General features: G+C 42.9%; 1 protein-coding gene and 1 pseudogene across 2 annotated transcripts in view; one reads left to right on the top strand and one right to left on the bottom strand.

Annotated features, from left to right (window-relative positions):
• The window catches only part of znf1035 (zinc finger protein 1035), a 28307-nt gene extending 1374 nt beyond the window's left edge, over window positions 1-26933 (top strand). The window contains exons 2-4 of one of the 2 annotated variants that reach the window (XM_035751464.2): window positions 17429-17494; window positions 17699-18033; window positions 18274-26933. In XM_035751464.2, coding sequence (XP_035607357.1) covers window positions 17748-18033; window positions 18274-25976 — 7989 coding nt within the window. In that variant the 5' untranslated portion in view covers window positions 17429-17494; window positions 17699-17747 and the 3' untranslated portion in view covers window positions 25977-26933. Of the gene's footprint in view, window positions 1-17428; window positions 17495-17698 lie in introns of both variants that reach the window. The other variant, XM_035751462.2, reaches the window with a different exon arrangement.
• LOC118367654 (zinc finger BED domain-containing protein 4-like) lies at window positions 1953-3591 on the bottom strand (annotated as a pseudogene).
• Window positions 26934-27086: the final 153 nt, after the last annotated feature.

The raw sequence follows: 27086 nt of genomic DNA on the forward strand, positions 1-27086 counted from the left end.
TATACACCTTGATGTTATACCAGGCCAGGCGTATACACTCTGATCCATGTTAGAGTAGATGCGTCGGTGCCATGGCCCAGTGGGACATTACATTTACATTACATTTAAGTCATTTAGCAGACGCTCTTATCCAGAGCGACGGACATGGATGCAAACCTGCGTAGATGGAACAAGTCTGAGCTTATTGGGTAAAAAATTGTCAAAGACCCCAGCCACCCCAGTCATAGCCTCTTCTCTCTACTACTGCATGATGCCAAGTCTAGGACAAAAAGGCTTTTCAACCGTTTTTAACCCCAAGCTATAAGACCCCTGAACAGGTAATCAAATGGCTACCCGGACTATTTGCATTGTGTGCCACCCCCCAACCCCTCTTTTTACGCTGCTGATACTCTCTGTTTATCATATATGCATAGTCACTTTAACTATACATTCATGTTCATACTACCTCAATTGCGCTGACAAACCAGTGCTCCCGCACATTGGCTGACCGGGCTATCTGCATTGTTTCCCACCCTCTAACCCCTCTTTTACGCAACTGCTACTCTCTGTTCATCATATATGTGTAGTCACTTTAACCATATCTACATGCACAGACTATCTCAATCAGCCTGACTAACCGGTGTCTGTATGTAGCCCCACTACTGTATATAACCTGTCTTTTTACTGTTTTATTTCTTTACCTACCTATTGTCTACCTAATTCCATTTTGCACTATTGGTTAGAGCCTGTAAGTAAGCATTTCACTGTAAGGTGAACACCTGTTGTATTCAGCTCACGTGACAAATAAACTTTGATTTGAGTTGGCTGGATGTCCTTTGGGTGGTAAACCATAATTGATACACACGGGAGAGTGTTGAGCGTGAAAAACCCAGCAGCGTTGCCGTTCTTGACCAACTCAAACCGGTGCGTCTGGCTCCTACTACCATACCCTGTTCAAAGGCACTTACATCTTTTGTCTTGCTCGTTCACCCGGTGGACTTCCATCTTGTACGCAGTGGCGAATTTAGCATGTAAATCTTGGTGGGGCAATTGTTTTTCCTTCAATGCATGAGTAAACACTAAACAATACATTGCACTATAACGGTGACAAACGGTTCCCACAAACTGTTAGGGCCTACAGAAAGCTGTCCCAACTGCAGTCCCAACACCGTACCACTGCAACACCTGACTATCAGCGGAGTCTTGTCTGGCAGCAAAACAGATAATTCAGCCTAATTTACTGCCTTTAAAAAAAACTGCTAATATGGCTGACTTGCTTTTCTATTGACAACTGAGATGTACAAACCATGGCATAAGGGGACAACAAGCGGATAAGAGGCAATCCGTAATTGCGATTCTAAGACATTAATGTGCGAGCTAGGACGGATGTAGTCAATGTAACTATTTGTTCAGCACTTTGAAATGTATAGCGTCAGAATTCAGACCATGGACCTTTCTTACAGTGTTCTCCCTGTACACCAAGTCAGAACTACAGGATAAATAAAGGGGGTTATAAGCAGACAATGAAAACTTACAATATTCAATGGTGACTTTTCTCTAAAACAGGCTATAGGCTACATGTGCACCACCAAGTCAGAACAGTAGGTGGAATTAAGAGTGGTGAATAAACCAAATTATTAGGGTGACGCCCCTGGGCTACTAACAGCTTACTACACAACATACACTTAGTATTCCTTTTAGAGGTCGATCGATTATGATTTTTCAACGCCGATACCAATTATTGGAGGACCAAAAAAGCAAATGCCGATTAATCAGCCAATTAAAAAATGTATGTATTTTTTATATATATATATTTATATATACACACATTTTGTAATAATGTCAATTTCAACAATACTGAGTGAACAATGAACACTTATTTTAACTTAATGTAATACATAAATAAAATCAAGTTAGTCTCATAACATGAGAACATATGTTAAAAAGAACCACCAGCTTTCATGGGTCTTCGATATTCCCAGTTAAGAAGTTTTAGGTTGTAGTGCAGAAAGCAGAGCTTGTCTGCATGGTCCCCTGTCAGTCTGCTCCTCCACTTATCATAAATGATCCCCACCTCACTGAACACTCTCGCTTGGGACTGAAGAAGGTGGGGGACAGAGAAACTTCTTTGCCAGTGGAGCGAGTGATTGAAGTCTGTCCTCATTCTGCTTCCACCACTCCAAAGGCAAGCCGCTCTTTCTGTCAATGACGGGCTCTGAGGTAACGCTCCAACTCAATTTCAAAACCGCACTGGACTTCAGCCCTGCCCTCTTGGCTTCCAAAGATTCTAGCGTAGAGGCTGTCCACCAGACTGGGTGGCTGATCTACCTGGACTCTGCTCTTTTGCACCTGGATCTGGGTCCTCCTCTTCACTCGCCCCATCTTCTGTGGCTCTGGGATTTGGATTCCTTAGTAGGTCAGACTCCTCCTTCAGCCACTCTTTTGTTTTCTCTAGTGCTGTCCCTGAGGTGAAGGCATAGTTCTTGTAATGTGGATCCAGGACAGTTGCCAGCACCAGGCACTTTGTCTCCTCGGCTTTGGAGAACCTCCTTGTCAGACTGTCCAACATGGTCTTCCATAAAGTGTTGATGCCTTGAGTAGAAGAACCCTTCTGCTGTAGCATCAGCTTCAGCACCGACACACTGGGGATGATGCATGCTGCTGTAGAGTTGGAGTGGCTCATCTCCAGTGTCACCTCCTCCATAGGTGCCAGAGTCTCAATTAGGTTAGAGACAATGTCCCATTGTGCAGCAGACAAACTGCTGATGTGTCCGTATTCACCTGCATACACATTCAATGCACGCCTCTGTTCAAACATCCTCTGCAACATGTGTAGTGTTGAGTTCCAGCGAGTTTGAACTGCTTGTTGATCATGTGTTTGGGAAGGCCAAGCTCTTCCTGAATGGCCCTCAGCCTTTGTTTGGCCAGTACAACTCTTCAACATGGCAATAATGTCTAGCACAGCTCTGACTGGATAGGCCATCATTGATTACAAGCTGTAGGGTGTGTGCACTGCAGCTGAAGTCTGGAAGCTCTGCCAGTCTCATACCTTTCACCATGTTTGCCCCACTGTCCCTGAGGACCAGCACTACACGTTCTGTGTGGATTTCCCAGTATTCCAACATGGTCAAAAATATCTCTCTGATGTAGTTTCCTGTGTGTGATCCATTCATAGTCTTGAAATTCAGCACAACCTGCTTTCTTGTCCAAACATTGTCAATGAAATGTCCAGTAAGGCTCATCAGGGACTCTGTAGTGCCTGACCAGCAGTCAGTTGTGAATGCCATGTGTGGAGCGTTGACTGGTGCCACCAGATTCTTCACTTTCATCACAACTCTTTCATGCGTTTTATCTTGCATTTCTGTGCTAAATATTTTTTAATCTGTACCGGAGTTCAGAAAGAGTAATCAGCCGCTGAAAACCAACGTGAGACACCACTGTGAATGGCTGGATGTCAGTGTCAATCATCTCAATAATTGCTACATCCATCTTCTTGGCCCTTGGATCTTTGTCCTGCCATTTTGGTTGCTTATTAAAAAGTTGTAAGATTGTAGCCTGCGATGTGTCTGTATCACGTTTTCCTTGTGAAGAATTTGCGTTTGCTTTTTTCATCATTGCTTTCTTATGGGCTTTTGGATGGTTGTTCTTTAAGGTGATTCCACAGGTCTGTGGTATTTTTTTATTTGGCCGTTGCTGACCCCATGCATACATATTTATCACAAGTAAGACACCTTGCTTTCCCTGATGCCAACTCCATGTAAATAGTCCCACACTGGTGCTCTGCTTTTCTCTGCCATCTGTAAATAAACACAGAGCTCTGAAGTGACAATGATACTGAAGAGTCTGCTTAGGAGACAAATACTCTCAACTGTTTGAATAAAAATAGAGTTTAAGTTATCTGTAATGAATGTTGAAAACAAACTCTAATTTCTATATGCAGGAATTCTTATTTTAATAATGGGAATGGTAAGAATTGACGACCAAAGTGCGAGTCATAATTCCCATGACCCCTTCTAGAAAAATCTGAAAAACGGTTCCTTCATTAATTTATTCCATAAGATATTTTTAGATTGACTTAAAATAAGGTCTGTGTTTCGTGTAGGCTTACACCACCTTGCCGATTTTATAACTGTGTAGATATCCATATGACAAGGTAACTCTGATCAATATTTGCTAAATATAAGCGAAGATCTTTTTTTTTTTTTTTTGTAGTGTGGATTTATGAAAATATCTTGACAAACGTTACCTTATCCTAGTGAGATTTACATGGGTATCAAAACGCCGAGGCGGTTTAAGCCATCACAAAACACAGGCCATATTTGAAGTAGATCAAGACATTCTCTATGGAAGACATGAACGGTAAAATAATGAAGGAACCCCTTTCAAGTTCAGCCGCAAGTTATTACAGAAATTATAACGTCAACTATTTTCTCTCTTTGACTATTACGAGCCTGCTGCTGCCTACCACCTCTCAGTCAGACTGCTCTATCAAATATCAAATCATAGACTTAACCATAATAAACACACAGAAATACGAGCCTTCGGTCAAATCCGGAAACTATCACCTCGAAAACAAAACTTTTATTCCGTTCTGTATTTTATTTAACGGGTGGCATCCATGAGTCTAAATATTCCTGTTACATTGCACAACCTTCAATGTTATGTCATAATTACGTAAAATTCTGGCAAATTAGTTCGCAAAGAGCCAGGCGGCCCAAACTGTTGCATATACCCTGACTCTGCTTGCAGTGAACGCAAGAGAAGTGACAATTTCACTTGGTTAATATTGCCTGCTAACCTGGATTTCTGTTAGCTAAATATTCAGGTTTAAAAATGTATACTTGTGTATTGATTTTAAGAAGGGCATTGGTGTTTATGGTTAGGTACACGTTGGAGCAACGACAGTCGTTTTCACGAATGGCACCGCATCGTTTATATGCAATGCAGGACACGCTATATAAATTAGTAATATCGTCAACCAGGTGTAGTTAACTAGTGATTGTGATTGATTGTTTTTCATAAGATAAGTTTAATGCTAGCTAGCAACTTACCTTGGCTTACTGCATTCGCATAATAGGCAGGCTCCTCTTGGAGTACAATGTAATCAGGTGGTTAGAGCGTAGGACTAGTTAACTGTAAGGTTGCAAAATTGAATCCCCCGAGCTGACAAGGTAAAAATCTGTCGTTCTGCCCCTGAATGAGGCAGTTAACCCACTGTTCTTAACTGACTTGCCTAATAAAGGTGTAAAAAAATCGGCCAAATCGTTGTCCAAAAATACTGATTTCCGATTGTTATGAAAACTTGAAATCGGCCTTTCCGATTTAATCGGTTGATCTCTAATTATTTTCTTAGCTATAGTATACATATCTCCCTGGCATGTTACATAATTAATGCAGCAGCATACAATACATTTTTGGGCTCAACTTGTCCTGTGCTCACTTGAACAGGAAGGTGGCACAGCGGTCCTTCGCGGGACATTTTGTCATCAAAATCTGGCGTTCTCTGGATTTATGGGCCTTTCAAGACAACTGGGAACTCGGAAACAAACCAGGTTGAATCAAGAAGATGTCAGTGATCTTCAGGTCAGAGCTCTAGAAATAGGCCCGACTTCCCGATTTGGCATTCGGAGTTGAATGACCGTTCAAACGTATTTTCCCAGTCTGAGCTAGTTTTTTATAGAGTTTCCAGTTGTCTTGAACTCACTGAAGTCTGAGATTTCCCAGTTCCGAATTTCCAGTTGTTTTGAACGTGGCAGAAGTCATGCTGGATTGACAACATGACCAACGTTGAGTGTTTATCCTTTTAAGCTTGGAAAAGGGACACTTAAACTTGGACCATACACCCACTCCACTGAATAGAAGGTTAGTGATTGCTTTGCAATGCTTGCAGTTAGCCACTGATTCCTTCCAATACACTCAGTGTTGAATTTGTGATTTCCAACTTGTCTAATGTTTATAAACACGATACGTCCATCTTTGCCATCGGTCCAAACAATTAGCCAAGCAAGGGAAGTTGGCAACGTAATCCCCTCAGCCCTCATTTGTGATCGAGTTTGCAAATGTACAATTCTGTTCACTCCGGGGCCTGAAACGCCTCATAATTCGATCCGCAATAATTGTACATCTAAGTAAAGTCTGCCAAAACCTTACACTTGTATGTTGGTTTCTTTATATTGATATTGGTTTAAGTAAAAACGAATGTAAGTAAGTTACAAATTGTGCTACTAATGTACATGACGGCACGAACATCATGAAAGTAATGTTTTTGTTTGGTTAGCTTTCGGATATGTCAGGGAAAGTTGTATGATGTAACATCACACTTGTACATTTGTAATTTTCCTTTTACCTGATATTGTCGGATGGCTTGCATTCGTTGTCAGCGGATGCCTCGTCTTCTAGCAAAAATATGAAATACAGTCATAATTGACTGTAGCACATATAAAGCACACACAACCACTGCCGGTGGTACCATCATGACTTAAACAACCGTGGGACGAAATAGTGACACATTTCCGGGCATGGGCGACCCATTTAAAATTCCTTCATTTTTCCCTCACCCCTTGCCCTGCAAGTGTCAACTCATCATACGCCATGGTACGTCATCATGGTACGTCACTTAATTTGAGGGGAGGGGGTGTGTCTTTTACATGTTTGGAATGCAGCCTATGCATGCCTCAAGGTAGGGTTCAGTTTCAGATTGCATATTGCAGTTCCGTCTGGCAGACGCCCCAAGAGTGCATGAGAGCAAGTGCACAACTTTGAGAGCGATTAGTTTGTTGCAGAAAGTTGAATATAACCGGCTAGAGTATTTTGTTTAATAAAGAAAAGGTTGGGTGTATTTACTGACAGCCTGTATGCAGTTGAAGTCTGAAGTTTACATACACTTAGGTTGGAGTTATTAAAACTCTTCTTTTTTTAACCACTCCTCAAATCTCTTGTTAACTTGTTATGGCTGCAATCCCGATATCGGGATAAGTGACATCAACAGCCGCTGAATAGCACAGCGCTACATACAATAAATATTACTATAAATATTTATATTCGTGAAATCACAAGTGCAATATCGGAAAACACAGCTTTGCCTTTTATTAATCCACCTGTCATGTCAGATTTTGAAATTATGCTTTATAGCGAAAGCAATCCAAGCGTTTGTGTAAGTTTATCGATCGCACGATAAAACATTAAGTACACTTAGCATCAGGTAGCTCGGTCACAAATCTGAAAAGCAATCAAATTAATCGTTTACCTTTGATTTTCGGATGTTTTCACTCACGAGAATCCCAGTTACACAACACATGTTCCTTTTGTTCCATAAAGATTATTTTTTAGATCCAAAATACCTCCGTTTGTTTGTCGCGTTATGTTCAGAAATCCACAGGAAAGCCTCACACGGGAAGCGGCGCAGGTCCTAATCCAGGCACTTGTCATCTCCCGTCTGGATTACTGCAACTCGCTGTTGGCTGGACTCCCTGCCTGTGCCATTAAACCCCTACAACTCATCCAGAACGCCGCAGCCCGTCAGGTGTTCAACCTTCCCAAGTTCTCTCACGTCACCCCGCTCCTCCGCTCTCTCCACTGGCTTCCAGTTGAAGCTCGCATCCGCTACAAGACCATGGTGCTTGCCTACGGAGCTGTGAGGGGAACGGCACCTCAGTACCTCCAGGCTCTGATCAGGCCCTACACCCAAACAAGGGCACTGCGTTCATCCACCTCTGGCCTGCTCGCCTCCCTACCACTGAGGAAGTACAGTTCCCGCTCAGCCCAGTCAAAACTGTTCGCTGCTCTGGCCCCCCAATGGTGGAACAAACTCCCTCACGACGCCAGGACAGCGGAGTCAATCACCACCTTCCGGAGACACCTGAAACCCCACCTCTTTAAGGAATACCTAGGATAGGATAAGTAATCCTTCTCACCCCCCCCCCTAAAAGATTTCGATGCACTATTGTAAAGTGGCTGTTCCACTGGATGTCATAAGGTGAATGCACCAATTTGTAAGTCGCTCTGGATAAGAGCGTCTGCTAAATGACTTAAATGTAAATGTAAAGCGCGGTCACGATAACGCAGACAAATTCCAAATAGTTTCCATAATGTCCACAGAAACATGTCAAATGTTTTTTTATAATCAATTCTCAGGTTGTTTTTAAAATATATAATCGATAATATATCAACCGCAAATGTCTTTCACAGTAGGAGAGGGGAAAGCAATACCTACCCAAACTCTGTTGCGCGAGCAAAACTCATGTGACTACTTGACGCGATGTTATCGTTCTGGCTCATTTTTCAAAATAAAGGCCTGAAACTATGTCTGAAGACTGTTGACACCTTGAGGAAGCGATAGGAAAAGGAATCTTGTTCATATCCCTTTAAATGGAGCAAAGGGAGGCTATAGAACATGGAGTTTTCAAAATAGAAGCCACTTCCTGCTTTGATTTTCCTCAGAGTTTCGCCTGCAATAACAGTTCTGTTATGCTCGCAGACAATATTTTGAAAGTTTAGGAAACTTTAGAGTGTTTTCTATCCAATACTAATAATAATATGCATATATTAGCAACTGAGACTGAGGAGCTGGCCATTTACAATGGGCACCTTTTCATCCAATCTACTCAATACAGCCCCTGCAGCCATAAAAAGTTAACAAGCTCATTCGTATGTTTTTTTTAAATGACAAATCATTGTAAATACAAATACCAAGGTTGGTATGCAGGGACTGATTATAGAACCATCCGATGAGTGAAGATCCATCTGAAACAATTTTTAAGAGATACGCACATTTTGTTTTACCCGTATTAAGCACAAGTTTTATATTAGTAAGGGCTTCCCGCACAACTGCAAAATCAGACTGTAACCATGTCACAGCCAGATCAGAAAAGGTCAATCAGGGTAATCATACATGAATGTATCATCCACATACAGATGAAATGTACAATATAACAGATTGAGCAATAGCATTTATATATATAGTGAAAAGAACAGGTCCTAGTACCGACCCCTGCGGTACACCTTTATGTACTTCAAGAAATTTGGACTTAACTCGGACCATCTTTATTGATGGGGTTATCACTGAAAAAATCACGAAACCGAGAGCAGACATCACAAGCCCAATCAAGGACAACTTATTCAATAAAATAGCACGATCAACAGCAAACACTTTTGACAAGTCAAGTAAAATTTTACTTACATATATGCGCCAAATACAATAGGTGTTAGACCTTAGCATGAAATGCTTACTTACGAGCCCTTAATCAACAATGTCGCTAAGAAAATATAGTTAAAATATTTACTAAACAAAGAACAACGAGGCTATATACAGGCGGAACAGGTTAGTCAAGGTAATTTATACATGTAGGTCGGGGTAAAGTGACTTGGCGCTCTGGTACCGCTTGCCGTGCGGTAGCAGAGAGAACAACCTGACATCGGTGACTGGAGTCCATAAACAAGGTAGCACAAAGATCTACATTTATTTCTCACCTGATGGAAGTTTAGTTACAAATGTAAATTGTCATCGTGTGTCAGGGTAGTGTTTCCCAAACCCAGCTTCGAGTAGCCTTACTTTCAAACATTTCACTAAGGCTATTTTATCTACTAACACTTTGATCAATGCCAGTAGCACAACTTATCATCAGGCCCTTGATTAGTTGAATCTGGTCAGCTTGGGCTGGAATAGACCAGATAAGGGGAATAGCTGGGAGAGGTTTGGGAAACACTACCGCTGATGTCATATTACGGAGTCTACCCAAGAAGAAGACTATGACCCTGTCCAGAAATAACCCTCTACCTACCCCCTAGGTCTAAGAGCAGCCTAGCTTATCAAAGGGAAACATTAATTACACCCATCGGTAACCTTCAGAAGTCCCTAAGCTCTAGGGGGTAGAGGCTAGCGTTGTGCCCCCATTAGATTAGTGGAGGCATGGTCTAGTATACCAGTAATTTCCTTTCTTATCAGTGAAGGGAAGTGAACAACTGCACACATTGTGGGGAAGGAGAGTTTAATGGTGCATTCGGAAAGTATTCAGACCCCTTGATACTTCATATCCATCCCTTTACTCCGTCATTTACTCAGATCATTGCCTGCATCCGTAATGGGTCTGTGGTCAAACGACCACCCCCCATCACTGTCAAACGCTCCCTAAAACACTTCTGCGAACAAGCCTTTCTAATTGACCTGGCCAGGGTATCCTGGAATGACATTGACCTCATCCCGTCAGTAGAGGATGCCTGGTTATTCTTTAAAAGTGTATTTTTCCATTTGCTTCCGAGGAGAAACCCAACTGCCACGAATTATTTATCATCGAATAGATATGTGAAAAACACCTTGAGGATGTTTCTAAACAACGTTTGCCATGTTTCTGTCGATATTATGGAGTTAATTTGGAAAAAAGTTTGCCGTTGTAATGACTGAATTTAAGGTTTTTTTCTTAGCCGAACGTGATGAACAAAACGGAGCGATTTCTCCGAAACAAATAATATTTTTGGAAAAACTGAACATTTGCTATCTAACAGAGTCTCCTCATTGAAAACATCCTAAGTTCTTCAAAGGTAAATGATTTTATTTGAATGCTTTTCTTGTTTTTGTGAAAATGTTGCCTGCTGAATGCTAGGCTTAATGCTATGCTAGCTATCAATTGTCTTACACAAATGCTTGTTTAGCTATGGTTGAAAAGTATATTTTGAAAATCTGAGATGACAGTGTTGTTAAGAAAAGGCTAAGCTTGTGAGTGAATATATTTCTTTCATTTCATTTGCGATTTTCATGAATAGTTAACGTTGCGTTATGGTAATGAGCTTGAGGCTATGATTACGCTCCCGGATACGTGATTGCTCGACGCAAGAAGTTAAATGAGCATGCTCCCTTCAAAAAATGTAGAACTATGAAAAGATATGGCCCTTGGTTCACTCCAGACCTGTCTGCCCTTAACCAGCACAAAAACATCCTGGGGTGTTCTGCATTAGCATTGAATAGCCCCCGTGGTATGCAACTTTTTAGGGAAGTTATATACACAGGCAGTTAGGAAAGCTAAGGATAGCTTTTTCAAACAGAAATTTGCATCCTGTAGTACAAACTCAAAAAAGTTCTGGGACACTGTAAAGTCCATGGAGAATAAGAGCACCTCCTCCCAGCTACCCACTGCTCTGAGGCTAGGAAACACTGTCACTACCGATAAATCCACTATAATTGAGAATTTCAATTATCTACGGCTGGCCATGCTTTCCACCTGGCTACCCCTACCCCAGGCAACAGCCCTACGCTCCCCACAGCAACTCGCCCAAACCTCCCCCACTTCTCCTTCACCCACATCCAGATAGCTGATGTTCTGAAAGAGCTGCAAAATCTGGACCCTCTCTTTCTAAAATGATCTGCCGAAATTGTTGCAACCCCTATTACTAGCCTGTTCAACCTCCCATTCGTAACATCTGAGATTCCCATAGATTGGAAAGCTGCCGCGGTCATCCCCGTCTTCAAAGGGGGAGACACTCTAGACCAAAACTGCTACAGACCTATATCTATCCTACCCTGTCTTTCTAATGTCTTCAAAAGCCAAGTTAGTTAACAAACAGATTACCGTCCCTTTAGATTCCCACCGTACCTTCTCTGCTATGCAATTTGGTTTCAGAGCTGGTCATGGGTGCACCTCAGCCACGCTCAAGGTGCTAAACGATATCATAACTGACATCGATAAGAGACATTACTTTGCAGCCGTATTCATCTTCCCGGTTTAGGCTTTTGGCTCTGTCAATCACCACATTCTTATTGGCAGACTCAACAGCCTTGGTTTCTCAAATGATTGCCTCGCCTGGTTTACCAACTACTTCTCTGATAGAGTTCAGTGTGTCAAATCGGAGGGCCTGTTGTCCGGACCTCTGGGAGTCTCTATGGTGGTGCCACAGGGTTAAATTCTCGGGCAGACTCTCTTCTCTGTATACATCAATGATGTCGCTCTCGCTGCTGGTGATTCTTTGATTCACCTCTACGCAGACGACACCATTCTGTATACCTCTGGCCCTTCGTTGGACACTGTGTTAACTAACCTCCAGAAGAGCTTCAATGCCATACAACTCTCCTTCCGTGGCCTCCAACTGCTCTTAAATGCAAGTAAAACTAAATGCATGCTCTTCAACCGATCGCTGCCCGCCCGTCCAGCATCACTACTCTGGACGGTTCTGACTTAGAATATGTGGACAACTACAAATAAAAGGTGCCTGGTTAGACTGTAAACTTTCCTTCCAGACTCACATTAAACATGTCCAATCCAAAATGAAATCTAGAATCGGCTTCCTATTTCGCAACAAAGCATCCTTCACTCATGCTGCCAAACATACCCTCGTAAAACTGACCATTCTACCGATCCTCGACTTTGTCGATGTCAAAATAGCCTCCAACACTCTACTCAACGAACTGGATGCAGTCTATCACAGTGCCATCTGTTTTGTCACCACAGCCCCATATACTACCCACCACTGCGACCTGTATGATCTCGTTGGCCGGCCCTCGCTTCGTACTCGTCGCCAAACCCACTGGCTCCAGGTCAACGACAATCTCTGCTAGGTAAAGCCCCGCCTTATCTCAGCTCACTGGTCACCGTAGCACACGCTCCAGCAGGTATATCTCACTGGTCACCCCCAAGCCAATTCTTCCCAAGCCAATTCTTCCCAAGCCAATCCTTCCAGCTCTCTGCTGCCAATGACTGGAACGAACTGCGAAAATCTCTGAAGCTGGAGATTCTTACCTCCCCCACTAGCTTTAAGCACCAGCTGTCAGAGCAGCTCACAGATCACTGCACCTGTACATAGCTCATCTGTAAATAGCCCATCCAATCTACCTCATCCCCATAGTCTATTTATTTGTCTTGCTCCTTTGCACCCCAGTATCTCTACTTGCACATTCATCTTCTGCACATCCTACAATTCCAGTGTTTAACTGATTTTTGTACTCTGATGTCCTTGGGTAGGCGGAGGGAGTCTGGAAGGGCATCTAGGAATCTTTGGGTTGACCAAGAATTTATAGCACGACTTTTGGTGATCTTTGGTTGGGGTCTGAGCAGATTATTTGTTGCGATTGCAAATGTAATAAAATGGTGGTCCGATAGTCCAGGATTATGAGGAAAAACATTAAGATCCACAACATTTATTCCACTCGACAATACTAGGTCCAGAGTATGACTGTGGCAGTGAGTAGGTCCAGAGACATGTTGGACAAAACCCACTCAGTCGATGATGGCACTGAAAGCCTTTTGGAGTGGGTCTATGGACTTTTCAATGTGAATATTAGTCACCAAAAATTAGAATATTATCTGCCATGATTACAAGGTCCGATAGGAATTCAGGGAACTCGGTGAGGAACACTGTATACGGCCCACGAGGCCCGTTAAACAGTAGCTATAATAAGTGATTGAGTGGCCTGTGTAGATTTCATGACTAGAAGCTCAAAAGACACATATGTCCGTTTTTTTTTTGTAAATTGAAATTTGTTATCATAAATGTTAGCAACACCTCTTTGCGGGATGCGCCGGGGATATGGTCACTCGTGTAACCAGGAGGTGAGGCCTCATTTAACACAGTAAATTCATCAGGCTTAAGCCATGTTTCAGTCAGGCCAATCACATCAAGATTATGATCAGTGACTATAACTGCCTTGGTAGTGAGGGATCAAACATTAAGTAGCCCTATTTTTACATGTTAGGTATCACAATCTCTTTCAATAATGGCAGGAATGGAGGAGGTCTTTATTCCAGTGAGATTGCTAAGGCGAACACCGCCGTGTTTAGTTTTGCCCAACCTAGGTCGAGGCACAGACATGGTCTCAATGGGGATAGCTGAGCTGACTACACCGACTGGTCTAGTGGCAGATTCCACTAAGCTGGCAGGTTGGCTGGCTGGCTAACAGCCTGCTGCCTGGCTAACAGCCTGCTGCCTGGCCTGAACCCTATCTCATTGTGGAGCTAGGGGAGTTACAGCCCTGTCTATGTTCGTAGATAAGATGAGAGCACCCCTCCAGCTAGGATGGAGTCCGTCACTCCTCAACGGGCCAGGCTTGGTCCTGTTTGTGGGTGAGTCCCAGAAAGCGGGCCAAATATCTACAAATTCTATCTTTTGAGAGGGGCAGAAAGGTTTTAAACCGCTCGATTGAGTTGTGAGACTCTGCTGTAGAGCTCATCACTCCCCCTAACTGGGAGGGGGCCAGAAGCAATTACTCGATGCTGACACATCTTGCTAGCTGAAGATATGTTGCGCTTTGTGACCTCTGACTTTTTCATCCTAACATCGTTGGTGCCGACGTGGATAACAATATCCCTATACTCTCTACACTCGGTGCTGGCAAAATCTAAAACTGGCATCTTCAGATTAGCCTTAACGTCGGTAGCCCTGCCCCCTGGTAAACATTGTATGATTGCTGGATGATTCGTTTTAAGTCTAATACTGCAGGTAATGGAGTCGCCAATGACTAGGGTTTTCAATTTGTCAGAGCTAATGGTGGGAGGCGTCTCAGACTCCTTAACGGGAGGTGTAGAGACCAGAGAAGGCTCAGACTCTGACTCCGACTCGCTGCTTAATGGGGAGAACCGGTTGAATGTTTCTGTCGGCTGAATGAGTGACACCGGTTGAGCATTCCTACAGTATTTCCCTCCAGAAGCCATGAGAAAGCTGTCCGGCTGCGGGGTCTGTGCGAGGGGATTTATGCTACTATCTGTACTTATTGGTGGCACAGATGCTGTTTCATCCTTTCCTTCACTGAAATGACCCTTGCCTAACGATTGTGTCTGAAAATGGGCTTGCAGCACAGCTATCCTCACCGTAAGGCAATCGTTCTCCTGTATATTAATAGTACAGCGACTGCATTTAGAAGGCATCAAGTTAATATTACTACTTAGCTTTGGCAGATCCTGACAAACCACGTCCAGATAAAGCGTCCGGAGTGAAAAAAGTTGAATGGAAAAAAAAAAAAAGTAGAGCAGGGGAAAATTGAAACGGTAAGTAAAACCGTGAAGTTGTCAGGTAGCAAAGAAAGGTTAGCAACAAAACGCACAGCAGCATGTATCACGATGGCAATGCAAATAGTCCGGGAAGCCATTTGATTAGCTGTTCAGGACTCTTATGGCTTGGGGTAGAAGCTGTTAAGAAGCTTTTCGGATGTCGACTTGGCTCTCTGGTACCGCTTGCCGTGTGGTAGCATAGACAACAGGCTATAACGAGGGGGGCTGGAGTCTGACAATATTTAGAGCCTTCCTCTGACACCGCCTGGAATAGAGGTCCTGGATGGCAGGAAGCTTGGCCCCAGTGTTGTACTGGGCCATACGGCGGAGGCCGAGCAGTTGCCATACCAGGCAGTGATATAACCAGTCTAGGATGCTCTTGTCCAGGTGGGAAGGGGCAGTGTGGAGTGCAATAGAGATTGCATCATCTGTGGATCTGTTGGGGCGGTATGCAAATTGGAGTGGGTCTAGGGTTTCTGGGATAATGGTGTTGATGTGAGCCATGACCAGCCTTTCAAAGCACTTCATGGCTACGGACGTGAGTGCTACGGGTCCGCACTCATTTCGGCAAGTTACCTTAGTTTTCTTGGGTGCAGGGAATATGGTGGTCTGCTTGAAACATGTTGGTATTACAGACTCGAACAGGGAGAGGTTAAACATGTCAATGAAGACGCTTGCCAGTTGGTCAGCGAATGCTTTCAGTACACATCCTGGTAATCCGTCTGGCTCTGCGGCCTTGTGAATGTTGATCTGTTTTAAGTCTTACTCACATTGGCTATGGAGAGTGTGATCACACAGTCGTCCGGAAGAGCTAATGCTCTCATGAATGTTTCAGTGTTTACTCTCCTCGAAGTGAGCATAAAGTAATTTGGCTCGTTTGGTAGGCTTGTGTCACTGTGTGCTTCCACTTGTAGTCGTTAATAGTTGGCCAGCCCTGCCACATCCAATGAGCGTCGGAACAGGTGTAGTACGTTTCAATCTTAGTCCTACATTTACACTTTGCCTGTTTGATGGTTCATCGAAGGGCATAGGGGGATTTCTTATAAGCTTCCGGGTTAGAGTCCCTCTCCTTGAATACGGCAGCTCTACCCTTTACCTCAGTGTGGATGGTGCCTATAATCCATGGCTTCTGGTTGGGGTATGTACAGTGAGGGGGGGGTATTTGATCCCCTGCTGATTTTGTACGTTTGCCCACTGACAAAGAAATTATCAGTCTATCGTTTTAATGGTAGGTTTATTTGAACAGTGAGAGACAGAATAACAACAACAAAAATCCAGAAAAACGCATGTCAAAAATGTTAAAAATTGATTTGCATTTTGATGGGGGGAAAAGCATGATTTTTATTTCTGGGTATTTGTGTCGCGCCTGCAGGGTTGAAATATGTTTTCTCTCTTTTGTTTACGGAGGTGCTATCCTCAGATAATAGCGTCGTTTGCTTTCGCCGAAAAGCCTTTTTGAAATCTGACATGTTAGCTGGATTCACAACAAGTGTAGCTTTAATTTGGTGTCTTACATGTGTGATTCCATGAAAGTTTGATTTTTATAGGAATTTATTTGAATTTGGCGCTCTGCATTGTCTCTGGCTTTTGGCCAAGTGGGACGCTACTGTCCCACATATCCCAGAGAGGTTAATTGAATTTACCACAGGTGGACTCCATTCAAGTTGTAGAAACATCACAAGGATATTCAATGGAAACATATGCACCTGAGCTCAATTTTGAGTCTCATAGTGAAGGGTCTGATTTCTTATGTAAATGGGGTATTTTCTGTTTATTTATTTTTTATACATTTGCAAAATTGACTCAACCTGTTTTTGCTTTGTCATTTTGGGGTATTGTGTGTAGATTTTAAGGGGGAAATGATTTAATCCATTTTAGAATAAGGCTGTAACGTAACAAAATGTGGGAACAGGGAGGAGGTCTGAATACCTTCTGAATGCACTGTAGCTTTTGGGTTGTTTCTGGACATTGCTGTCTTACTACTGCTCCTAGTCTTTACTAGAGGGATCTATCAGCTATGACGGGTAGTCTAATACCCCTTTCTCTACCGTGCCAACCAAGACTGTACTGCGCTGGCTTAGATATTTTATTTTCACATTGTTCTTTTCAGCACAGTTCCAACAACTATGGTGGATGCATAATCAGGTAGGCAAAGTACAGCTTGGGTACAGGGCTCCACAAATTCTTCTAAATTGACTATCCTACCTCCACCAAGGAAAATGTCTGCAAACTGTGGGCAAATAAACATCAGGACAATCCTTTTGCAGCCACCACTTGTCCCACTATTCAAAGCAATTCCTGTACTGAGCAAGAAGAGTTTGAATTTGAAATCCTTTTGTATTTTAACTCATGCACCTCTGCAAGCTCTGTTCCAATGGCATTAGCCCATTCAGAAATGGTTAATTGTAGTGACTTGGTGTTATTTTCTATCAACATAAAATATTTAGAAGATTAAATTTGATTACCTTTTTATTTTCTAGCTTCGTGGGTAAATGTAGCGTTACCCACATCAACCTGGACCCCATGCACACATGCTAAAGCAGGTGGTGAGTATTTGGTCTAATTGTTTTGCATGCAGAGACAAATGTGACAAGAAATGTAGACATTTGTCTTAATCTTGATATGGTGTACTCTCCTTGCACAGCTAACATTTGATCACCAATACCCACTTCTACCAAGGTATTTTAATTAATTATGTGGTATCATTGAATATTGGACACTATCTGTCATGTATATTTATTATTTTTCAGGATTGGGTGTTGGAAAACAGTGGTCCCAGGTCCCCTGTGGAGGTCGAGTATGGCTCAAGGATTTAATACTTGTTTTCGTAACCTTCCACCATTGTCGTCGGATTCAAGGACTTTGAATGTGCCTTTGGATTCTGAAGATAGTTTGGCGCACCACCTTGAAAGCCTCATTGAGCATAATGACCTTTCCAACACAGTGGTTTCGCCAGAGAACATTTCCTCGGACTTGAACTTGAGTTCAAACTTTTTCTCAAATTCCAATACTAGTTCTGATTTTGTACAACAGAAATACTATGATGACGTCGTTTGGCAAGAGGGTCAACCAGTACATCATGAAGGTCAGTTTAACCACACAAGCAACAGCTTCTTTACCCCAGCTAGAGCAGCCAGTTCAAGTAATTGCCTCTCAACTTCAGGTGCAGACCTAAACCCCTGTGATCTTAAACAAGAATGTGACTTATTGAACCCTTCCATTCCAGAGGACTACTCAGATGTTAGTAGCTGCTCAGAGTCTGATGTTGATAGGACGGGGCCTTCTTGTAAAATGTTAAAACATGGTTCAAATGATTCTCCACCAGTTGCAGATTACAAGAAGGAAAATGAATGTGCATGGAAGAGCCCAGAGACCAACACAGGTTCCCCAGAAAGCATGTCTACAACAGAGAGTGAGGTAGAGGAGGATCAAGATGAACCACCAGAGAAGGAAAAGGAGACATTCATGATGCGAGAGAATAAGTACTCAGAGACCTCCGGTGCTCCAGAAAGCCTATCTGTTTCAGAGGACGAGGGAGAAAAGGATCATCTGGATGGAGAACCACATGGGAAAGATGAGGAGACTTGCATGGAGCAAGATGGTCAACACACAGATTCTTCCTTGGGTGCCGAAGAAAGCCAGACTGCCTCAGTGAATGAGAAAAACGAGGAACTGGATGATGAAGCACAGAATGCAGAAGAGGGTTGCATGGAGGAAGATGATCGGTACTCAAATGTAAGCAGCCTAGAGGGCCAAAATGAAGGAAACATTGTAAGAGAGAGCTTTAAAGAGAAAGAGGGGCATTCATTATCCCAAGGAACTATGGACTCGCAGGGTATCAATGCATCCAACGCTCAAGATTCTGATAACAAGCTGAATGATAATACCTGTGCCTTTGAATATCAGGATTCAGTTAAGGATAATGACTCTTTAAAGATTGCTGGTCAAGAAAATTGCAAAAGTTCCTCTGTCATTTGTGGATTAGGCCTAGGGGGTAGCAATCAAACGTTTGAGTCTTGTTTGGAATTTCCTGAAAATCAATCATTGAAAACTAGATTTCAGGAGATCGTTGGTAGTGGCACTCAAAGTACAAACTCAACCTATGAGGAAAGTGCGAGTGATTCCATTCGTGCAAGTGGAGGGAAAGAGGATCACAGTAGCTTTGATTTTTTGGAGCGTTGTTTAGGTCTGAACAACTTTGGAATTGAACAAAAGTCCTGTATTGAAAATGAGTGGCTAAGACCTATGGATGAGTCAAATGTATCGTCTTGTTTGGAAGAGGACCAGGCATCCCAACGGAACCTAATGCGCCATATCGAGCCACCAGACCTTGTGAGAGCTGGTCTTGAAAACACAAGAGAGACAATTCATAAAGTTTTCACGGCAGATGATGAGCAAGAACCCCCAGTGCTAAGTGAAAGCTACTGTGAACCATTGTCAAGAGAAGATTGTATGCGTGACACCGAGGGCAATCTGGAAGGGGGCGAGACCGGGTCTATTGATTCAACTGGGTTGAACCAGGAGGGAGGAGATTCAACTATTGATAACATTGAAGACGAGAGGGATTTTGAGGACCAAGCAGCTGCGTTGAAATCCTCATTGCATATGAAGAAAAGCATGCACCCTATTGTACTGCTCAGGAACTTCAAACTAAAAAATGACACAGGTGGGGCTTATCAGTGTGCAGCATGCCAACAGGCTACACAAAGTATAGACGATCTAATTGAGCACCACCATTGTAACCACTCTGAGAACAAATTCAATTTCTGTCAGACCTGTGGTACTTACTTGACATGTGATTCACTAGCCAAGAAACATCAGTGTGGTATTATTGATGAAAATGCACAACTCTCTTCTAATATGAAACCCCAGAAGAGAAAATCAACCGGGCATCCTTTTCACAAATGTAGATACTGCACACAGACATTTTACAGACTGTGTGACTACAACAAGCATGTGCAGAGCCACTCGGGTAGAACTGAACACACGTGCCATAGGTGTGGCTCTAACTTTTCACAATGCCGTAGCCTGAACAGACATTTACTTGAGAAGAAATGCCGGCGTCGAAGTTCACACGTTCCTGTTAAACAGATTCAAACAACCCCACGTCTCAGCATTTACAAAAAGGGAACTGTACATCCATATGTCCTCCCACCAGACAGCCCCTATGCCAATCTTCCAGATTGTTTTGTGAAGCTAGTGGACATTTGCAAGGAGCATGTTTGTCGTCTTTGTGGGAAAAGCTTTGCAAGCAGTGCAAAACTCTACAAGCATGGATACAATGTACACCATACAAAAACCAGGTCATATAAGGTTCGGCCTAAGTGTCAGAACACATACAGGTCATATAAGTGTCAGAAATGCCTGATGACATTCAATTATTCAAGCAATTTTAGCAGGCACAAGAAAAGATGCAAAGGAGCTGAGATGAATGAGAAATTCAAGTGCCCTCTTTGCCCACGCCTTTTCAAATATTCCTACAACCGGTCCCGCCATTTGCGCGAGCAGTGCATTAAAGACTTTACACAGGGAAGCTCGGGGAAAGTTGAAATGAAATTTCGATGTCCTTTCTGCACCACAACCTTTAGTAATGCATCTAACCGACATAGACACATACGACTGGTGTGCCTCAAGGAATATATACACAATGAGACTTCAAGGACCAAAGCTGAACGCCAGGAAAACATGGCCCAGAGAGAAACACAAAAGCCGCCACTGAAAACGGCGCTGAATCGAAATGAGCCGGGTCTCAAATGCAACTACTGTCCGGCCGTTTTTGCTTATTCTTCTGGAAAGTACAGACACATGAGGAAACATAAGTTGTTTGAAAACACTGGAAAAAATATAAAGTTCAGGTATTCAAGCCTAGTTCCCATTTCTAACAAGTCCAAGGCTAGTATTGAGGACCCCAAAGACGGTCCACTCTACAGTGAAGTCAGCAGCCAGCCCTTTTCCTGTCTCTTCTGTGGAAAATGGTTCAACACTTCATATTCCCTGAAGAAACACATCTGTAGTATGCACATGGGTGACAAACCATATCGCTGCCTGGAATGTGGGAAACGTTTTGGGAAAGAAATCCATCTTGTCGCTCACAAAAAAGTGCACCAGCGAAGGATACAGTGTACTGTTTGCAAGAAGATACTTCCTACCATTGGGGACTTGATTCAACACAGGCAATCTCACATCAAAAAGGGCATGCTTCAGTGCCCAGACTGCCCATCGCAGTTCCAGTACCCAGTGTATCTTCTTCGACATATGGCATCACATCACAAACTTCAGCAAGAGCAGCCACTCAAAGAGAAAAAACAGAGGCACTCCTCAAAACTTGAGCAGCTTGAGTCTTTGCCACCACTCAAAGAGCAGGAAGAGGAAGAAAAGTTGGGGTGCCCCCTATGCCCAGAGGTCTTTCACAGTGGCACAGAACTGAGTAGTCATTGCCTAATCCATGTATCGGAGTCCTCTTCAAGTCAGTGTCCGTTTTGTAAACGCCTCTTCTCTTCCCGCACATCTTTGGTACGCCATATACGCATTCATACAGGGGAGAAACCATTTTCTTGTCAGAGTTGTGGAGAATCTTTTCGTCGAAAAGAGTATCTCCAGTTGCACCAAGAAAAGTGTCCAGGTCCACAAAGCAAGCAAGAACTGCCCACTATTAAAGAAAGTGAAGAAGTCTCATCAAAATCTTTGGTGACAAGAATAAGGAAAGTATACAAATGTTCATACTGTCCTCGGGAATTTGAAAAATTGCCCCGTTTGTTCCTGCACCACAATGGCCACATGCAAAATACAGTAACCCCCTGTCCAAAATGTGGTAAATGTTACAGACAAAGGCGCAAGTTACATGAAAGACTTTGCAATGGCTCAAACATAAAATCTATAGAGCCGGTGAGCACTGTCTGGCATCCTTGTAGGAATTGTGGGAGGAAGTTTTCAAGAGATTATAATCGAGATGTCCATGAGAGGATTTGCCACTCTGTAAAGCCCTTGCAAAAAAACACCAGCTTTTCTGGCAACTCAAACATCCATCCTTGCAGGAATTGTGGAAAGTACTTTACAAGGAGTGATAATCGGAATTTCCATGAGAAGACTTGCAACTCTGCCAAGCCCTTGCAAAACAACACCATAGAAATTGGGACCAGTAGCAGGGAAAAGTTGCAGCACAAATGCCCCCACTGTCCAAGCAAGTTCAAGTACAGAAGTTTTCTCCTGAGACATATTGGGTCACACACTGGAGAAAGATCATATCCATGCATGCACTGTGGTCACAGCTATGGAATCCAGTCACGATGCTTACAGCATGAAGCTTTCTGTGATGGTGTTAATAGACAAAAGCCACCAAGCGCCAGCCTTGGTGAATATAAGTGCAATATCTGCACAAAAATCTTCATGAAATCCCGAAACTTAAGGCGGCACATCCTAACTCACACAGAGGTAAAGCCATATCGCTGTAAGGCCTGTGACAGCTGTTTCTCCAGACATGATCATCTAAAACTGCACCAGAGTCGCTGCAAAGGGAAAAGACAACGTTTAGAGGTTCGCATTGCCAAAATTAGTCTGGCAGATGTTGGAATGGGCTGGCAAAATAACCTGAGCATTACCGTTTCAGGAAAGCAACAAGGGTTTGACTGCAGCATATGTTCAAAGAGCTTCCCCACTCACAGCATTATGGCCCGACATATTGCCATGTCACATGCTATAAGAACCGTCAGTTCATTTACTCATGGAAAATCTCTTAAGAGACATATAAACATTGGTGGATGTCGAAGAATTTATGCAAAAACAAAGCATTCAGAAAAGCTAAATGTTACAAGCCCACCAAGAGAGACAAACCGACTTCTACAGAGGATCCAGCTGCAATATAAAGACAAACGCAAATTCAAATGTACTTTTTGCCCTCGCCTTTTCAAAAGTGGTGAGCAATTGAGGGTGCACACCCGCTTGCATACAGGGGAGAAACCTTTTGGATGTTCTAATTGTGGTGAGAGATTTATCCGTAGGGACTACCTGCAGCGCCATTTGAACAGGTGCAAAGGGGAACCTCTTGACAGAGTGCTCTGTGACAGATGTGGCGACGTATTTTCGCAAGATGAACTCGAGAACCATCAACTGACATGTGTTGTCAAGTGTAAATCACCTGCCCGTAGTCGAACTGAGTCCACTACTCGCAGTCCCCCAAAAGGGTTCTCCTGTGCTAATTGCAGTGCCCGCTTCTTGTTGTTCTCTCAGCTCCAGCAACACTTTCTCAACACACATAGAGACGCTCCAACAAATCAGGCTTCACCTCTACAGGAGCAGCTGTCTACTATGGAGAACATAAAAGAGGAGTCTTTGGATGAAGGATATGGTGACACTCGGCAGAATAGTGATAACAATCTCGTGCTTGATCAAGACAGTGATCGAAATAATGATATGAACAAACCCATTAAGTGTCCACAGTGCAACATGAACTTTGGAAATAAGGGTGGATTTGCCAGACACATGCGTACACATTTAGGACAGTACCCATTCAACTGCAAGAAATGCAATAAAGGCTTTTGGAACAAAAACTTATGTCGGACACATGTAAGGAAATGTAGACTTGTAAAGGTCACGAAGCAAGAAGTTAACACTGACTCTGTAATTACTTCAGAGATGGATCCTACTCTTAAAGAGACTGTCCTAGTCTTCAACCAAGGTTACAAAACAACAGGCACTGGGGTTTTGCAGACTAATTTCTCCTGCAAAGATGACATGAAGGATTTAACACTACAGAATGCCTCTGGAAATCAAGGCAAAGGAAGATCTTCCAATGATAGAATAAATAGTGGTCAACAAGTCCCAGGCAACAAGTACCAGTGCTCAGAATGTGATAGAAGTTTCACAGATGGGCTTCTGCTCATCAGCCATTTAGAGGACCATGGGCGCGAGGAGCTAGAAAGAAAAAAGAAATTCTGCCAGCCTTGTGGTAAAACGTTTGCTAATCCTTCAGACCTAGCAAGGCATATGAGAGGCCACTGGAATGAGAAGACCTTTTCTTGCCCACAATGTCCACAGACTTTTCCCTGCCCTTCTGACCTTGACATCCATAGAACTTGTCATGACTCAAATAGACCATTTGTCTGCAAAGAGTGTCAACAAAGGTTTTGGACCAGTCAATCTTTAGAAAACCATCAAAGCCAAGCTCATTCAAAAGAACTAATTTATACATGCCATGTCTGTAACAAGAACTATTCAATCAGAAGTTCACTTGTTAAACATATTAGGATGAAGCATCAAACCCATAAGAACATGGATGTTGTTATCCACGTGAAGGAAGAGGAGACAGCCGTGCAAGAGGAATTTGACATGGAAGTTGATGTGGATGGAGGAAGTAATGATGAAGATGAAAATGATGCTAATGAGGACAATGACTCTGACTCTGCAGACTACTTCCCATGCCATGTCTGTGGGAAAACGTTCACCACATCAGAAAGCCTTGAGGATCACCAACGCTGTCACCTCGGTGAAAAACCTCATGAGTGTGCAGAATGTGGCAAATGTTTTTTCCAGGCAGGGCAACTGCAACAGCACCTTCGGAGCCACAAGTCTGAGTATCAGTGTCAAATATGTGGCAGAGGTTTTGTCTCACTCTTTGCCTTACGCAAACACAAGCATACTCATGGAAAGAGCCGTCAGCACCGTTGCTCCAAGTGCCCGCTCAGCTTCACAGGGCCCTCGCAGCTGGCAGAGCACATGGGCACCCACCGCGATGACAATTTCCCTTGTGATATATGTGATCGCACATTCTCCTGCAAGATGAGTCGGGCAGAGCACCGGAAAATCCACATTGAGACAGAGGATGTTCCACCACCTTTACTTCCTCCAGAGAGGACTGCATCCTCCTCTTCTACTGCCTCTTCCTCTACAATGAAGCACCTTCAATATCGTTGTGGGGTTTGCGATGAACGTTTCAAAGAACCCGAACAACTGTCTGAGCATGGGTGCCTGGCTGCCAGAGAGCGACCTTATTCATGCCAAGAATGTAATAAGCATTTCTTGCATGCATCTCACTTAAACAAGCACGAGCTCAGTCACTACCAAATACCACAATCATACGTGTATCGGTGCAATCAATGCCACATGAGTTTCAACTACCGTCACAATTTTGTCAGTCATTTAAATGAACACGGTGACGATGAGGCTGCAGCAGAAGCTCTGAAAGGAGGCTCAGTGACAAATGCTTGGGAAACTGTTTCAGAGAAGAGAACCATTTACAAATGCCCAATTTGCTCTCACATGTTTGCTCATGCCATAGAATTGGCAAGTCACCTTTCCATACACTCTGAGAACACGCTTGCTTGCAGTGTTTGTAAGTTGAAATTTCCCACCAAAAGCAAGCTTGCTGAACATGAGCGAAGCCATCTGACTGCTGCAACACAATACAAGTGTACGGAGTGTGGTCAGAGCTTCTTGGGCAGTGATTTCCCCCACCACCACTGTGCACGTCGGCAACGTGCTGTGACAGCCCATGAACTCCCACATCTGTCTAATAGAAAGTCAATGGAGGAAGAGGTGGATGTTGGTGATGACTTCTTTAATTGTACTGTCTGCTTAATGCGATTCTCTTCCCGCGGTAGTCTCCAGCAGCATCTAAACAAAGAGCATCACAATGAACGGCCATTCAAGTGCCAGTCTTGTGGAAAGACCTTTGCTCTGAAGAGATATCTCCGAGACCATGAGCGAAGACAACATAAATTTGGCACTGAACGAGCCCACCGGACATACAAAGCCACGGACAGTGTAAGCCAGTACAGGTGCTCAGTTTGCCCCAAAACATTAACCTCGGCACACGACCTGTCATTGCATATGAAAGTGCACACAGAACAGGAATCTGGAGGAGACCACCGTTGTGACATGTGCTATAAATCATTCAGTCGACTGTCTCTTCTCAGGCAGCATCAAGAAAGTCATGTTGGACAAGTTGTATATGAATGCACAGAGTGTGACAAAGCGTTTGCTTTCCCACATCTTCTAGAGGAACATCAAAAGACTCATGCTGCTGGACCATAAGTCTTTTTCCCCACCCTCAAAATCCTCCCACTGACTAAATGTAAGAAGACAAGTTGGACAATGGACATAGAAAAGACCTCCTGCCTCACTGATTGTGTTCAATTATCCAATGAACTCAGTCACGTCATAGAAATGTGTTTTTTTTCTGGTGCTGTTTGCAGTCATCAAGCAATTTTGTGTTCACACTTCCATCTTAATCATTTAATGTTTTTGATTGGCTCACAAGATGCTTAACTGTGTTTTTACCCCATGTCTTCTCAAATGTTCAGCCTACAACCTGGTTCATGAAAAGGTTTAGATTATATTTACAGATTTCCTCCTATTTTAACATTTTATATCTGGTCAGAACTGCAGTTCATTGATACTATTACCTTTCCATAGAGCACTAATTTGTAACAGCCTCCATATTCAATTGTATATAGTTGTTTAATTGTCTTATGTGCCCTGAATGCAATTACAAAAGTTTCAGTGAAATGTAAGCTTTTGACCATGGAATGAATTCCTGACTCTGATAAAGTATAATGGGCTGTCACTGACAGTTTTAGGAATCCATATTGACCCGGTTGTTTTTTTGTTCTGCTTGCTAATCCGTTACTCTGCCTAACCTTCTAAACATATTATCACTTAGACTTTAATAATGACGTGGATACTTTTAGCCATGTATGGTCCATGTAGCCCTTCTAAACTTTCCAAATTCAAAACCACAGCATTGTGTATATTTTGTAAATATGACATGATCGTAACCATTTAAGTATTTGACATGAAATTGACCATTGTTGTAAGCTATTAATTTTCCCTGTGTTCAGAAACATTCTATCATTCATTCAAATGCCTTAAATATGTGTTTTGGATGTAGTAGTTCAAGGGCAACATTTGTTGACATTTTTTCCTTATTGGGTGTTACTTTTGTATGAATGGTGTTTCAATCAAAATACATAAATAAACCAGTCAACTGGTCATCTGTTGTTGGATTCTTATTGATAACTTCATTTTAACAGAGTTTATTATTGTCTTTTTGATTATAAAGTAAGAGGATCTTGAAACTGTAGTTGTCACAAGCAAAGTAATGTTTGCTCATGCATTGGTTATATATATATATATATATATATA

This window comes from Oncorhynchus keta, chromosome 34 (assembly GCF_023373465.1).
Source record: "Oncorhynchus keta strain PuntledgeMale-10-30-2019 chromosome 34, Oket_V2, whole genome shotgun sequence".
Lineage (NCBI taxonomy): Eukaryota > Metazoa > Chordata > Actinopteri > Salmoniformes > Salmonidae > Oncorhynchus > Oncorhynchus keta.